Below are 17,356 nucleotides of genomic sequence, written 5' to 3'. Positions count from 1 at the left end.
CCCCCAGGTTCACCACCACTGACATCATGAAGTTCGCAGATGACGCCAAGGTGGTGGGCCTCATCAGAGACACCAATGATCAGCACTACAGAGAGGAGTTGGAGCAGCTGGTGGGCTGGTGCAGAGACAACAACCTGATCCTGAACGTGAAGAAGACGAAGGAGATGATCGTTCACTTCAGGAAGAATCAGCCAAACTACGCTCCACTGCTCCTTAACAGCTCAGCTGTAGAGGTGGTAAATAGCACCAAATTCCTGGGGGCGTACATCATACACAACCTCACCTGGATTGTAAACACCACCTAACTGGTCAAAACAGCACAAAATCGCATGTACTTCCTGAGGAGGATGAGGAGAGCCGGCCTGTTTTCACCCATCCTCATGAGCTTCTACGCCCAATAGAGAACATTCTGACCAGCTGTCTTACTATGTGCTGTGGAGGATACAAAGCCGCAGACTGGAAGGTGAGAAGAGCATTGAGAACTACAGAGAAGATCATCGGGGCTGCACTTCCCTCCATAAAAGACATTTTATCCTAGCGCTGCATGTCCCAAGCCCGTAACATTATAAATGACCCCTCACACCCCCACCATGGACTGTTCTCCTTGTTATCCTCTGGGAAGAAGCTTCGAAGCATTTGATGCAGGTCCAGCAGATTCCAAAACAGCTTCTTCCCCACTGCCAGTAGACTACTGAATGTTAAATAAAATGAAAGCGCTGAATGTTGGAAAACTGTAAATCATATCTCAGTCTTATTTTTACATCAGATCACCATGTTTACTTTCTATTACTGCTGCACTTTAGGAAATGGAATTGTATTGAGAATTGTACTGTACTGTACTAAATTAAATTACGTTTTGTATACACCCTGTGTGTAGATTTAAAATCTGAAAACTCATATTACATACATCTCCATGACAGAGAGATAAGATATAGATCCTAATTGTGTTTTGTTTGGTACCTTTTTCTTACAGCTAATGAAAACAGTAAATTCAGCTGTAAAGAAATTATGTCATTAAGGAGAAATGCAATTTTTAACATAGAAATGTTAAATGCACCAATGCCTCACAGTATATTCACTCAATATGCATTCAGGCCTCCTTTTGCTTTAACTCTTGCATCAATACAGAATGGACCAACCATGATCAGCCATTGCTATGCTAAGTTGATAAGGATGCACAGGCTGATTTAATACAGATCTCAAGCTCATCAGTATTGATTAGACTGGTGTATCTTATTTTCTCTGTCGCAATAATCCAAGGATTCTGTACAGAGTTTAGGTCATCCGTTTCCCCATGCATTCTATGTGCAATACCATGGCCATTAAACCAGTTGCTGGTATATTTGACTGTACAGGCAGGTATCAAGTTATGTTGTTAAATGAAAATAGCATAATTAAAAGCTTTCTAGCCAGGGTAAATAGTGAGGTTTCTAACATATCCATGTAGAGGGCTGCACTAACATGGTAAGCACAGCTGATCAACAAACAGCATATTGAATGACTTCTCAGCTAATAAATTATAGTTGTAATTTTATGTAGACTTCTAGCCTCTTCAGTCTTCCTCCAGACCCAGCAAACATTAGAGGAGGTCTTTTGACCTATGAGTACCAGCTTAGTCTTCATTTCCTTAAGCCCATGCAAGACCTTCTAATGTATTATATGGGTTAGGAGTGGTTCAACAAACGTGTGTGTGTCAGTTGCGCCTCACGTCCTTAATATGTGTCCAATATCCATTACTCTGTGGTGGCACTTGAAAATCTTACTCTAGTTACAGTCAATGCCCTCTAAATCCACACCAAACCACTGTTGCTTGTGCAGATTCTATTCAAAATGCTATTTCAATCTAAAATTTGATCAACATGGTTGTACAAAGCACTCTTTGAAATGCCAGCTTCTTTAATTAGAGATGCACAATCGAGTATTTACTGATACAATGCTGATACCTTGACAGAGCATATCTGATATCCAATATTGATCCTACTCATCTGTAGAATAAATGAACCAGTTATCTTGCCATGTGAGTGAAGGCTTTAGTCTTGACATAAACATTGTTGAAAAAGGGTAATAAATTAACACAGATATAAATGTATTTTATATTATTTATCTACAAAAAAAAAAAAACAGCAAAAGAAAGAACTGACAGTACCATGTAAAATGCACTGGAGTGGATCTCGAATATCAATTTGCTGATATCTGATACAATTAATTAGTCAATATCGGAGTTGGTATCCAATCTAGGTATCTGATAGGCGCATCTCTATATTTTATAATGGTTTTATGACTTAAAACCTTTGCAGAGGGTGTATAAGGTTTAGTTCAGTCTTATGCAAGAGTATCAAACTCATAACACTTCTGAGTAAAATCGTTCGATTGGTCCAATGTGATCTTACATTTTCTATGAAATTTACTTTATGTTATTAATTACTATAAAATATAATGATAAGCATCAATAAGAACATATGAATAAAATGAATCACTATGAATGAAATGGATGTATAAAATGATTACAACTTTAAAAACATTAAATAACCAAACAACATTAAATGTAAGGTGATATTTTATTTTTCTGAGATGCAGATGATATCTCATCTTATTTATGTGAAAATTAATAATAAAATTAAATGCGACAAATAATATGACAGAAAAAAAGATGTGCAGGTTACAAGCATTTTTTATCCAAATGAAAATAAAAGGAATTTTCTCAACTCATGCATAGACATTGTGGAGTTTTTAAACATAGTTCAGCAAGTAATATTTATGCTAAATGTATATATTAGAAAATAAAAACAAAAAACATTGTGGATTAGCTGGAAGTTTTTTGTTAGTTCTAGTATTAAAGAGATTGAAGATTACATTTGAACAGATTTACCGAATGGCATAACACTATTTGTATTCACTTTGAGTGCTGGTTTATAATCTGTGTTAAAACTGATGAGATTAAAAAAATCGGGCCAGTTATAGGAGTATCTAGAATTTAAGAGCTTTCAAATTTATTATGGTTAGTGTGAGGGATTGTATTTGAGTCAATGAGTCAATGCAATCAACTGGTTTTCCTTAGATAGAAAACTTTGTATCAATTTGACTGTATGATGTGGTTGAACTGTAAAGTGCCTTGAGATGACATGTGTTGTGAATTTGGCGCTATATAAATAAACTGAATTGAATTGAATTGAATTGTCACATTCTTGCTCTGCGCCTCTTTTATGTTTAAAGATATTTTAAATACAGCAGTCAACTATTATATTGAAGGTTAAAATATGTCTGCCTGTAAGGTGTGGACAGAGAATTATATATCTCCATCTTCATAAAATAAATAAATAAAACAAAACAAAAGCTTTTCTCCCCCCTAACATTTTTCACTATTGTTTATCTGTCAATGAAAATTTTTTTCTCTCTTTTAGAGTAGTTATATACAAAAACTGTTTCTGTGTACAGGATTGTCTATGTAAATAAATACAGAAACATTTTCTTTTCAATTAATTCATTTCTTTCAAGCAGAGACACAAAGTCCCCAAACAATAAGAGAGCTGGGGCTAAGGACCAGAGCAGGAAAAGTCATTTCTGCCCATATCTTTATTTCTGTTACAAAAAAAAAAAAAAAGAAAGAAATGATTGAACATGTACGGCAAAGTCTCTAAAGTCCAGCCTAAGGGAGATGAATGAAAAGAAGCCTTGAGATGAAAAAGTGTAGAGTATAAAAAGAACGTTGTCTGGGCAAAAGGTTGTTAAGAAAAGGAACCTAGAAAATAAATTAGCTCCTCTTAATAGGACATCAGCCAACCTACTTTTGATAATGAAAAAAATCTAATCATATATTACAGAATTTATGTATCTGTGAAATGACATCTTTTTTTATATTTTTAGCTCAGTCTCGCATAATTCCAAAAATCTTTTTGGCAACCAATGTTAAAAGATTACATCCCTCAGTTTGCAGAAAGTTTTAATCGAAACCTTGATTGTGTTTGTGTCATTTTTAAAGAGTATTTGAGATTAGTGACACATGGCTTGTCAAAGACTGAAGTTTAAGATTAGCCCCTCTCTAATCCTTTTGGGATTCTATACTAATGTAGACATTACATATGCATGGATCTGTGCACACACTCACCCTCACCTCACACATATAGGACATAATCAAATGTTTTGGCATCCCTGTTTTACGGATAACGTATAGGATTATAGTCATGTAAACAGTGCTATACAAAACTATTAATATTTGAAAAAAAAAAAAAAATAATAAAAATCCCCATTAAGATGCTGTGTTCTTCTACAGGTAAAATTAACAAAAATATGCCATGTCTAGGTGTAACCATACAATACCATAATAGATCCTCCAGTTAATTTTCACCCAGGACTCTTTGTTTATTATTCAAATAACCGCTACAACCAGTTTTCCTTTTACTACACGCTACTGGAGATCAAGGCCTACAAAGATTTACAATTGTTACAGTTTGAAATTCTGAAAACCACACTTGAAGTTCCCTGGAATGAGATCACACAGAAAGTGTGAAGGTGAAGTGAATTTGCAATTTTAGAGCATATAGTAATGCATGTCCCTCCCCCACGCGTTGCTGCTTGCACCTGGTCATAGGGTGGGAAAAAGCTTCTGCATTTTACTTACATGAGAGACTAATTTAGGAAGCCATGGAAACCAAGGAAAGTCATTGTGTAGAAACATAAAAGGAGCAACCCACCCACCTTGTCAAGGAAATCCTAATTCAAAACCTCAGTTGGTAATCTCCAAGTGAACTGTTTGTAAAGAAACCACCTGCATTTTATAGCTAGGTTAATTGCCTTACTAAACAGCTACTTTTCCCCTTCTTTGACTAAAGGTAAAAAAGTACAAGTCTGACTGAGATTAGAATCAGTAGAATCTAAAGACATAATTTGTTGCAATTTCATAGCAATGATTCTCCAAAATTAAATTAAGACTTTCCTCTGAGATTTTATCTCAGAGGAAGTTTGAAGTAATCCACATAATAATGATATTCTATACGCGATGTGTCTCATAGCTGGTATGATTCACATGCAGCAGTGTGTCTGCTCCATTCAGATTTCAAATCAACGAATGATCAACAATTCTGGACAGTTGTGATCAGTTTCTGCATCTAATAATAAAACAAAAAAATGAATGTGTTAATCAGATTGGTTAAAATATCTTTAACAAATGCTTTAATAAGAGAACTACTCTCTCTCTCCATATGCTCAGGAAGACCCTAAAAAAGGATGTCCTTTAATTAAACATGTTGCAATTATAATGTTGGGTCCTATCAATGAAATTGATTAAACTCTAAAAAATAAAGAGAAAATCAAAATAAAATACTTTGGATATTCAAATACTAAGAGGTATTTTGTATTTTATCACCAGGAAGTTGCCACTTTAGATCAGAATCTCTCCATAAAGTCCTGAATGCCACCCAGGGCTGTTATTTTGTTAGATTTCTACCCTTTTTTGTCATCATGGCACTGGTTGCCACAATAAAAGTGCAGAGGGATGGCAGTGAATTAGCACAGAAGAAAAAAAAAAATCCATGAAAAAATTTCCATAGTGTAAACACCTTATGTAGTGAGTTGGTTAGCATTAGCCACACTTCCAACCATCTAGAATTTGTCTTCCGTTGCCTATTAAGATTCACTTTAAATAACAATTTAGAAACACTTGTCTATGCTTCCGATACTATAGTATAGCTAATATTCTACTGAATATTACTATATTAGCAGAAATTCTTGAATACTCCATTTTACAGAATTGCAAATCCCGGTTGGTAGAAAAACAATGAACTATAATAGAGTTTTAGAGTTTGACCTTACTCTTCAAAATAGTCAATATATGTGTAAGATAAATTATTAAAGCAATCATTTTAACTGTTACAATTATTAAGCTGAAAATCGAAAATAATTTGATGCAGAATAATCTTGAGCACACCTCCTTGAGTGCTCTACATTCTATATTTGGCATTGTATAAAAAAAAATTGCCACATGTAAATGCGCCATTATCCATGATGTTGACTGAGCTTGCATTTTTCTTTCACCTGCTGGGAGGTCTAGAATAATGATGCTGGTGCAGAGAAATCAACCAGTGGGCTTACGTTCTCATTGTTCTCGGCGGGAGGCACATTTGATCTTTGCCTGTTGCTTTGGGTTGATTTAATAAAATGCTGTGCCTTAAAAAGATATAACACACAGCTTTGTGCCAGACTAAAAAAATCTGCATTTATTGAATCCTGAGCAAAAAAAAAATTTGGTTATGTGATTATACCTTGTATAATGCTTTTAGCTCCAAACACCTTTACATATTATGGAATCCCATTCTGGGTTAAATAGTTTCTCTAAATTGCTGACCAAACAAAGAATTTGAACTGTTTCTAAGTAAGTGTACCTCCAACTCAGGGAGTTGCGGTCTATTGGTTAGGTTATTGCGCTTGGAATCCAGAGGTTCAGAGTTCAAGCCCCACTCCCACAGACTGCCACTCTGGCTCCCTTAATCCCACACTGCTCCACACAATGGCGCCACACAATGGCAGCCCAATGCTCCCCAAGGGGACGGGTTAAATCTAGAGAGTGAATTTTTGCCCTTCTGACAGTGTAATGACAATATAAAAAAACCTGGAAAGCTAACACCTAACACTTCTTCCCACTTCCTACAATAGGTAATGAAAGAGATAGATTGCACTCTCATACATTTTTCTTATAAGGTCTTAGCTTAACTCTTTCAAGGATATCAAGATGGTCTAAAATGCATATTCAAAGGTCAATCCTTTAAAAAATACCAATCCTCAGAAATTGGTGATAAAAAGATATCCACTGCCCTGTTGAATGTGGAAACGTAAGTTTGCTAATTTAACAAGTATAAACATAGAGTAAGATTCTTAACTGAAAAGAACGTGGATTTGGAAGTAGTGTCTCCTGAAATGTACTAGTTAGCTCATACACAAAATAGCATCACTACAATCTTTTTTTTTTCTTCCAGCAGCCATTCTGCTTTGACATGAAGAGCTTGTAAGCTTTGAATCCGACCACATTCCCCTCAAGCCTCCTCCTCCTCCTTTCTGTTTTAACTTTTTAACACCTGGACTAACAAAAGACTTGCTTTGATCATGGGAAATCCCTTGGCAGAGCTGCAGTGAACCCACGGTGGAACTCCATATGTGTATGTATGTGTGCCTTCAAATGTCTGTGTGATGCACACCGAGCCAGCACTAAAGATGATTCCCTGCACAGCAAAGCTTTGTGGTGTGGGTATAAGGTGCAGAGCGCCTTGTATGTGCCATGCATGGAAAGAACAGACACAGATTGAGAGAGAGAGAGAGAGAAAGTGAGAGAGAAAGAGAAAATGCAAGTAAGCAGGAAAGAGGGAACATGTTGTTTCTCCTGTGTAATCAGTTGCTCTGCAAACACACACACACAAGGCCGCTTGTTATCAGTAGCTTTCCCACGCTGCTGTGCTACAAAGCTCTACACCAGGATGGGAGGATGAAGCGAGGGAGGAATGGACGGAAGTACAGAGGGATGGAGGGTCAGCCTTCAGCAGCTTAGTCTCACTGCGGGGATAAACACATCCCTCAGCGGGAGTTTGTATTTAGGCTAGCAAGATCAGAGTTCAGAACGACCGACTGCCAAGCAGGCAAAGCGACAGAAAACAGACAGAGCAGTGGTGATAAACAAGCGTCCATAAAGCAAACAAGCAGTGCATCTCTCTCCCCATCTCTCATACCCTTACCCTAACACTAACCATTAGCAACATATACCTCACCCTAACCTAAACTAAACTGAATTCACATCTCCGACGTAAACCTAACCCAAAAACCAAGAAGAGAAGGGCACCAGTTGAGAGTTCCCCACAAGCACCTGCATGTCCCCACAATGTGCATATTTAACCAAAAATGAGGTACCATAAAGGTAACAAAAACAAGTACACATGCACATACACACACAAAAACATTCTAGTTGTAAATATTGTACATTCCACCTCCACACCACTGCCCCCACATTACGCTTCTATCAACTCTATTCTTGAACATTTTCCTACTTCTTTCTTCACGTCTTTCTGCCTCCACCTCCTCTTGCTCGCTGCTCAGCCCTGTGCTCTTACGTAAGAAGGCCATTTGCATAACAGGCTGTTTTCTCTGGCTACGGCATGGGCACAAGAGACACACTGGATAATATGTTAACAACTCGAGCTGTTGGTAAACAAAAACCTCCATCACAGCAGCTCACTTTGGCACTATATTGTGATGCAGGTCTGTTCTACGACCAAGATTTCAAGCCTTTCGATATCTCAATGCCAGCTGGCTAGAGGCCAGAAGGGCTGAAACAGCTGTCAATTACAGAGTGTGAGTTTAGGCCATGTCTTTGCCTTGATATATTTTATTCAGAAGCAGGGTGACCAACCTGCTGCTTTGAACCTCTGCAATAATAGGGCTTCCACTGGGAGATGACTGTTAAAATCATGCAGCCTCATATTATCCTCTTCACCGTAAAAACAAGAGAGGGACCTGCGTGATTGTGTGTGTGGTTAAATCTTCACTATGGCCTCTTCAAACACAAGCTATACAAACAGAGTGCACATTTAAAGGAATGCACTTGCAGAAAATTATACATGCCCAAGTACTTATAACAAGTATGTAAAGAGAGAGAAAAGGGAGAAAACAAGCTGGTAAGGATCAATAAAGTCTGCTGTGGAAGCTGTCAGATACACCCTAAGATACCTCATTACATAGCAATTCATTAACTCAAGAAGGGCCTCAATCATGTCGGGTTATTAAAGAAAGGGCTGCTCTTTTGTCTCATAAGCACAAAAACATACGCATATGCTTCAAAGCAGCCACAAAAAAAAATGATCAAGAGAAATAAGCAATGAGGATCACTTATCTGGAGTTTGTCTTTGCTCTTAACCAGAACAGTGGCTGAAGTCAAGATTATGCTAATTATGTCTTTCATCTAAGTAAATTTGTTTTCTACAATGCTTTAAATAAGCATCAACATGATTAAGAGGTATAGAGGAAATAACATTATAATGGAATAACACATCATGCTTTCAAGTATCATTTGTCTCCTGCTTATCTGAGATCAAGTTGTGAGGGTAACGGTCTAAGAGGAAAAACTCGGACATCCTGGTCTCCAGCCACATTCTTCAGCTCATTCAGGCGGATCACAACACATTCCAAAGCTTGATGCAGATACATACTGACATGTTGTTTTTCTAGTTGGTACTGGGTCTGCGGTGGGGACCTCCAAAAGGTGTACCTCAGGCATCCTGATCAGATGCCTAAACTTAGCCCATTCTAAATTTGCCACTTTAATTTTGTGAAAAATGTGAGTGCCCACTAATCTTAGGAGGACTGTTGTCTAGGCTTTTTCTCTTCCATAACAAACACGCCTTAGCGGAAGGGCTATAACAATCGATGAACCTCAGCCTTACCAGGGAAACTTGGAGCAACTTCATGATGTATATAATTAAAGAACCACACCCAAAGGCAAACAGTACTAGATTAGTGAGATGGGTCAGGGTCATGGACTGGTAGTGTTTTTGTGTATGTCTGTTACAATGGGGGTTCCTTTTTCCAATATACACTTTGCTGTGAGGAACAACTGCTTCTTATGGTGCATTCACACCAAAGGAAATTCTAGCTAATTTTGTATCTAATTTGTGTGTTGTTAAAATTTTCGCCCGTAACATGCGTGGCGGACTTGGATTTTACTAATCAAATTGAAGTGTTTTATTCATATAGAAAGCTGAACAATGGTGTCCGCGCTGACATCCTGAGTCCACCATACCCTCTAAAATACTCCTAGTGTGCCTGGCTGGATCACAGTTGCTTCCCATGGTATTTCCGTCTGACCAGGACATGAAGGTGTTATTCCACTTCAGAGGAGGATAATCCAGAATACAGAGGTAAGGGAGCTCAGATATGAGCAACAGGAGATCAGATCAAGAGACACTAGTGCCAGTGATAGGTGATGGGGGGCCTGGACCTACTCTGGAGCTCAGGGAGGACAGTGTAGAGCAAGAGGTCAGGCAGAGAGAGCACCACAGCCAGGAAGAAGGGGCGGATGGCTGGGACCAGGTATGGAGTTAAGGGAGGATAGCAGGAGATTAGAGCAAGAGGCCGGGTAGAGAGCATGCCACAGCTGGCAGCAGAGGAGGTGAGTGGTAGGTACCCGCTCTGGAGCTACACAGGGTGGACAAATGAAGAATAATCAAACAGTCCTTCTTAGGGTACTTCTAAGTTAAAACTGTGATTTTCTTTTAATACCTCCCACAGAACTTCTAAAAGGAAAGTTTGAAAGTTTTGTGACCCACAAATTGAAATAATATCACCCATTTGACTGGTTCAGGTTCAGCAAAAAAAAAAAAAAAGCCAACTCCATGACCATCCTACAAAGAATACCATTAAACCAGAACAGATAGAGGATTTTGATATAAACAAAATATTAGAAATTACTATTAAAGAAAAGAAAAAACGGCAATAAAGGCTGTGGGACGGTTTATAGGTACTGGATAAAGCACTGAGAGAGATCTGTGTAATTTGTCAATTTTTTTTTTTCATTCTATTCGAGGAGAGTAAGAAGCTGCAAATTCCTACACTGTTCCTCATTTTTGCAAGGCTCAGAGATTATTTTACGCTTTTATCTGTCATCTTAAACTTCTATCTTGGGTAAAGTATTCTGTTTTTAAAAATGTTTCATTGATTGTTTATGTCTGCCCCACCTGCTAAATTTGTGTTGTGCGACTCCACACAACTGCCTGCTTTACCTTAAGATTAAGATTTTGTTTTTTTCATACAGCAGATGTGTTTTACTTGGCAACAGTCAGACCCATGAAACCTGTCAGAACAATGAAAATGCTGCTGAATTTGTGTGTGGCCTGACTAAAATAGACCAGGGGTCTATCTCAGTTGGAGCTTCGCAAGACCCCTTGCAGAAAATCGTATCAGGTGTGTTCCCCATTGACTCTCAATGACTGCTAAACACCACAACCTCATACGACACCATCTTCTGCCAGACTGGACGTAAAATTGGATTTGGTGTGTTCGTGGCTTTAAGGTGGAGGTCGGGGTCAGACCATGAATGTGTATGTGCTTGGTTGTGTATCTGTGTTACTCTGTGACAGACTGGCGACCTGTCAAGGGTGTGCCCTGCCTTTCATCCAAGGCTGCCAGAGATAGGCACCTGTCCCGCCTTGACTGATATGAGAAAGAAGATAGATAGATGGAAGGCTGGATAAATGGAAGTCAATGCAAAGCATCTGTAAGTGTAGAAATGCATAACTACTACTTGTTTATGTTACCTATTTAGAAAAGATTTTTGGTATATTTACTAACTTTTTGAGAACCGACAGGGTTAATGGGGACCCGAGGCTGGTCACAATGGGTTGGACCCCCATTTTAAACCTTAAAGAGTCAATAAAAAGGTATGGTGTCAATTAACTTTATATCAAGGTTAGGGTTAGATTAAGTGTCTGGGTTAGGAATAAATAGATTAACTAAAAGGAGTTATGGGGTGGGGGCGTTTTTACTCAAATTTTGATCCAAAAAAAAAGCAAAATGATCCTTCCTTTAGTTGTGTCTACCACCTGGTGGTAACATAGAGGTCAGATGCTATGAAGCTGAGTAGTATGCAAGGCATGTTCATTTATAGTAGCAATTTTAGGATAGACTGATGAGCGAGCCCTCTCTTTGTTTCTGACAACCAGAAATAATTTATATTGGGTTAAAGTTTTGTTTTGTAAGCAGGAACAGTATAAGAACACTTCAGCAATTTCTCTGGCATCTCAAGAAAAGGAATTTTAATGGTTGGTGGAGACCTCTATTGATTTTGAAACGTCTGTACTAATGTATATCCTCTATATGCACTAATACCTGCTTCCGATGTCTGCTTGGAATGCTTGATTTTAAATTGCAACTAAAAATGTGGTTTATAAAAGTAGCACTCTACTACCACTTAAAGACTTTCAGCCTGACCAGCAAAAACTCTGGTAAAAATGTAAAAAAAAAAAATGAGATGGGGCAACAACTTATATTTCTGTAAATTCTAGAGCAAAAGCAGAGCTTTCTCTAATGAAAATATGCACATTTTCATTAACAATAAGAATTTCTTCATCACATTTTATTTGTGCTAATAAAAAATTGAGTCATTTAACAAATAGCGGACAGTTAACAAGTTAATTATGTTGCTCAGAAATTCTAGTGACTTTATCCTCCTGACTTCACGACCTGCCTTCACCCCTCCTGTTTACAGTTGGATCACCTGCTACTCTAAATGCCAGGAGCTGTTTAAAGGAAGATTTATCTAAACAAGGATGTGGGAGTGCAGAGTGTCACACAATATGGGCAAATCCTTATTAAACCCCTTCGATCTTTCAGTCTTAGATTCTTTCTAACAGTAAACAGTGTCGCAGCATGTTTAATGGGAGCTAAATGACGCTCAGTCTGAGAGGAAGGCATTTATATTATCAGTTAAATGGATTAAAAGCAAAGCCTCTATCGTGTAACTTGTCTTTTTTTGTGAGTGTGTGTTATAGTTTGCATTTAGGCGTGCAGTCTTCCTCAAAAGAAAATAAAAGGTGCCACACGTGCAAAAGAAAATAATTCAAAAGGAGTCCTCCGTTTAGATACAGAAACCCCAAGAATATAAGAGCGCGTAAAAACGCTTCCAGTGACTCATCCAAGAGCAGTAAGTCAAAAGCAGCCGTAGGGTTTGAGATTTCATTGTGAGGTGTGTCTGTTTTTATTAACAGCTCGCACACAGGACAGAAATGGATGCCGTAGGCGCACGAGACGCTCTGCCCTGCACGTCAGTTTCATTCAGTTAAGCCTGTATTATCATAAACATCCCAAACGCTGTGGGACTTCAACGTTTAAGACAGGGGCTGTCCTCTGACTGTGCTGCACCACGGGCGTCTACAGCAACAATATCCATAGACGCATGTTTTCAATGAAAGAGCAATAAGAGCGCGTTAATGTGCGCGCGCGCGTGCATGCGCGTAGAAGAGGGGGAAAAAAGACGCTCATCACCCGTCTGGCAGGACCCACTTGTGACCGCGCTATTTGTCCCCTCTTCATCCGATCAAACAGTTGACTTGGAACCATATATGTGCGCACAAGAACAAAACATGATGCGCTCATTCACTCCACGCACACACCACGCGTCCCATACTCACCTTTCAGCACAATCCCATAAATAGTGTAGAGAGTGAAAATCAAATGACTCTTGAGGTTCATCCTGCCTGCTTCTTTGTTGCTCCTGTCTTCCACTCGAGTTTTTTCCACTCCCGTCTCCTTCCTGGACCTCTAACCGGGACAGGACGACTTCCTCAGCTTATCCAGGTGGACCTGCTGGAGCGTGTTTTTTTTTTTTTCTTCCACCGGGAAAATGGGTTAATGCAGCCCAGTCAACAATCCCTAGACTGTTTTGTTTGTGCAATAAATGTTCGCTCCTCTTAAAGAAAAGAAAAAGGAGCAATGTAGATTTTTCTCTTGGATGCACTGCTGATGAGTGCGCTCAGTTAGAGAAACTCTGGGAAATAAAAGAAAGCAACGTTAGATGGTCAGCGCTGATAAGAATGCTCCACCGGTAGCAGGATAAACGCTGCCGTTCCTGTACATCTGTCTGCACTGCTCTTGGTCTGCCGTGGCGCACGGTCCACAGCATTTGGAGCACGAGTGGATTGTTTGAGTCCCGCCCACTGTCTTTTGACTGACGTAAAAAAAGGACCAATTGTGATGAGGATTAGGCAGGGGCTGGTGGAAGATGGGTAGAAAACTCAGACACTGTAAAAAATGTCAGTTTTGCACACATAAAAAAAAAACCTTTACATGTTTGGGTTGAAAACTGAAATAAATTAGAGATTTGCAAATTTTTGGAGTACAAAACAATGTGACAAGTTTACATCTATTTTTAACAACATTCCTTCAGCGTGGATGCGGAAAATAGGAAGAGATTCTTATGGGGCCAAAATTGTTGCTTTATTACACGGAAATGTGTGTTGAGAGTTGTGTATCTGTAAAACAATCTGCAAATGTGTAAAACTACTGTGTGTGTAATATGGTTTGCAAATGTGTAAAAAAAGCCACAAACCTGTATTCAGATTTACAAATCTGTAGTAAGATTTGAAAATTTGTAGATCAATCTAAGAAACACAGACAAATCATTAGTTACAAGTTGAGCGGTTTACTGTATTACACTCACAGTAGTTTTACACATTTGCAGATTGTTTTACAGACACACAAATCTCTGCACACATTTACAGTTTCATTTACATTTTTTTTTTCAAATCTCACTGCACACACACAAATCGAGATACAGATACACAACTCTTCACACATATTTGCAAATAATAAAGCAACAATTTTGGCCCCATAGATTCTCACTTTGAGAGGAGTGAACCTACAGGGTAAAAAAAAAGATAAATTGATTATCCAAATGGACATTAAACTGTCCGTATGGCAATTACTTTAAATAACTACCCAGCCACAGAGGAGGGTGAGTCATCTTTTACAGTGCACTCCCCCTTCACTGTGGGATCCCATTTCAAAACAGAAAGAGCATGCAAACATGGGCAGGTGTGGCCTTTACATGATGCATATACTGAACCATATCATATCAGTTTTCTTGTGGCATATTATTGATTGAGCGATTGCAATATCATATTATACTAAATTATAAATGTCATATAGGCCTACTGATATTAGACATTATATTTTTTTACAGATTTTTCTAAAGGGGGAGTCCTTTTTGGGCTAGTTGATATATGTATATTACAGCTGCTTATAAAATTAGATACACCTTAGAATGATTTTAAAACAGCAAAAAGTCCACAAAAAATGTCAGAACTAGCACATGGTGGGTTTGCCTTGTCAAAAAAAAAAAAAAATAACTAAAATGAAATAAAAAAAAAAGGTTTAGTAAACATTTCAATAAGTTCCAACAATTGGCATAATTGTTGACTGTGATTTAATTTTATCCAGGAATGAATCCAGCTGCATCCAGTAAATGTAATGTTTATATAGTGCAGTTTTCAGGTTGTCAGACTCTAAAGCAGGGTTCTTAAACTCAAGTCCTGATATTTAGATATCTCTAGCTTTTAGATATCTCAGTGGTCCAACAAACCTCAATCAAATGGCTTAATTACCCCCTCAGCTGAAGTCAAGCTCTCCATTGTCTTGCAAAGGACCTAATTGCTTGCTTTAAATGTGTTAAAAGACAGAAGCATCTAATAGGAAACTGGTAGTCCAGAACTGGTTTCTGACATCCCTACTCTACGATGTCCTAATTCTCAAAAAGATAGTGTTATACATGCTTTTATTGTGTATATTAATTAATATGATACGGCAACCATAACTCTTAAAATCTGTTTAACTGTAAATAAAAGCAGTTCGTCTCAGGAAAGTCAGTCTTTGCTAATCTGTAATGTAATGTTATCTAATTTGCAGGAAAAACAGTAAAATGTCCCTTCTAACAGATATTTATTGATAGTGATTTAGAGTAATTGTATCTTTTTTGTTAGTAAGTAAAAAAGTAATGCTTAAAATGCAAGCATGACTTAACCCTAAGTCATAGTCAGACATGTAAGTATAGATTAAATCTGAGGTCATATGCTAGTCAGGACACAAAACTATGGGCAGGCAAGATAATATAATCCATAAATAAACATGAATCATGAACAAATGTTGAAAGTTTGCAGAAGTTTTGAACAAAGTAAGATTGTCCACAAAAAAAAAAAACAAGAGAAAAACTGTAGAACAAAGTATCTGTGAAATTGGAAGTTGACTAAAACTGAGTATTCATGTTGAAATGCAGGTGAGAAAAGATATACAAGCAGGAAGCATATCAGACTAAAATGTATGAAAGTCTAGGGCTACAAAAGAAGGGATGAGATTAATGTTGTTTGTCTCTCCCACAGCACTTTTCCTTCACCTTGATGGAAAACATTATGACACTAAGAAAAGGTGTGAAGGAGAATTATGAAGATGGAACACACAATGACGGCGCTGCACACGGCTTCTAATGGTACATAGCAACACAGCACAGTGATAGGTTCTGCCAGTGAGGCTCTGTTGTGATGAAGCTCTTATATTTTGAGTAGGAGTTGCTCACAAAGCACCTAGATGCTTTGCCCTGTGCTTTACTAACAGATTATTCTATACAGGCTACGTAAAAACAAAAACGTCCTTGTGAAACCATGAAAAACAAAAAGCAGAGGAAAGCCATTGTGGTTGACATATTAAATAGACATCAGTATAAAATAAATAGAACAAAAGTCATGCATAATATTGGGGGAAATACTTAACTTCAAACCATCTGCTTTTGTGTTTTAAATATTATATTACTCATAGTTTGTTGTTTGTTTTTTGCACAACAAACTCTTTGCAAAATAAAACATATAAAATAAAAAAATATATATATTCTTGGCTAAAATATGTTTAAAAGTTACACTCTAAAAGGGCAAATGAAGATCTGTGTCACTCTTCCAGCCTGAGTCTCAGAGGCAGAGCTCCAAATTTAGCCTACCTGTCCAGAACAACATTGTTCAGAACTGTGCAGGTCAAAATGACACATTTTACTGGGCATGTACAATGGGGGTATCTTGGATCCAATGCAGTCATATCTCCGCTTCAGTTCCACTGCAGTAGAACACCACAATGGATGGAAAATGTCCTGCTGTGCAAAATGCCAGTTGAGAGAGAAGGGTTATGACTTTGGAATTTCAGACTTTCCAGTCTTATTCACTGCTCATGATTTTGGGATAGCTGCATTGTGACAAACTGTGGAAAGTGCAATCAACTTATTGTTACTGAGTATATTTTATGCTCACAATACACTGATAGTAAAAAATATGACAATACACTTACATTTATATAACCTCAATGAATGGGTGTTAAAAAGATGTGTTAGATTATTTTATCTAAATGCTGTTTAAACTGGAATGCTGCTGTCATTGTAAATTGTTGAACATCATTTAACTACTCTACCTCTACTAATCATAATCCTGTTTGCATTTGGTAAAACTGAAATGGAGCATACAGGGATTATGTCTTAGCATTTCAAACATTAGAACAATTTTGATTTCTTCTATTTAATTTTAGGATTATCCTCAAGATAAACTGGGTTCACCCTATTCAAATCTATGAATTTCCTTCAATTTACAGACTGTAAATCTGCTTAAGACATTTAGGTGCCTGGCACTACAGTACTTATAGCAGAGGTTGGCTCTTTAATGCCCCACTTGTGGCTCTCTGTAGCTTTTTCAAAAATGTATGAAGATCATTTTTTGTTTGTTTGTTTTAATATGGTGTGCAGGAGTTCAAACAAACATTCATTGGGTTTTCCAATGCTGTAAAAATGTGTATAATAAAA

At 37.8% G+C, this 17,356-nt stretch overlaps 1 protein-coding gene across 3 annotated transcripts in view; it reads right to left on the bottom strand.

The window, feature by feature from the left end:
- The window catches only part of cadm2 (cell adhesion molecule 2), a 311,371-nt gene extending 297,725 nt beyond the window's left edge, over positions 1-13,646 (bottom strand). For 2 of the 3 annotated variants that reach the window (XM_015382128.1, XM_015382129.1), the window contains exon 1: positions 13,161-13,646. In XM_015382128.1, the coding sequence (XP_015237614.1) occupies positions 13,161-13,221 (61 nt within the window). In that variant the 5' untranslated portion in view covers positions 13,222-13,646. The remainder of the gene's footprint in view (positions 1-13,160) is intronic. The other variant, XM_015382130.1, reaches the window with a different exon arrangement.
- Positions 13,647-17,356: the final 3,710 nt, after the last annotated feature.

This window comes from Cyprinodon variegatus, unplaced genomic scaffold (assembly GCF_000732505.1).
Source record: "Cyprinodon variegatus isolate N-32 unplaced genomic scaffold, C_variegatus-1.0 Scaffold249, whole genome shotgun sequence".
Classification (NCBI taxonomy): domain Eukaryota; kingdom Metazoa; phylum Chordata; class Actinopteri; order Cyprinodontiformes; family Cyprinodontidae; genus Cyprinodon; species Cyprinodon variegatus.
This window is presented reverse-complemented; position numbering and strand designations above follow the sequence as displayed.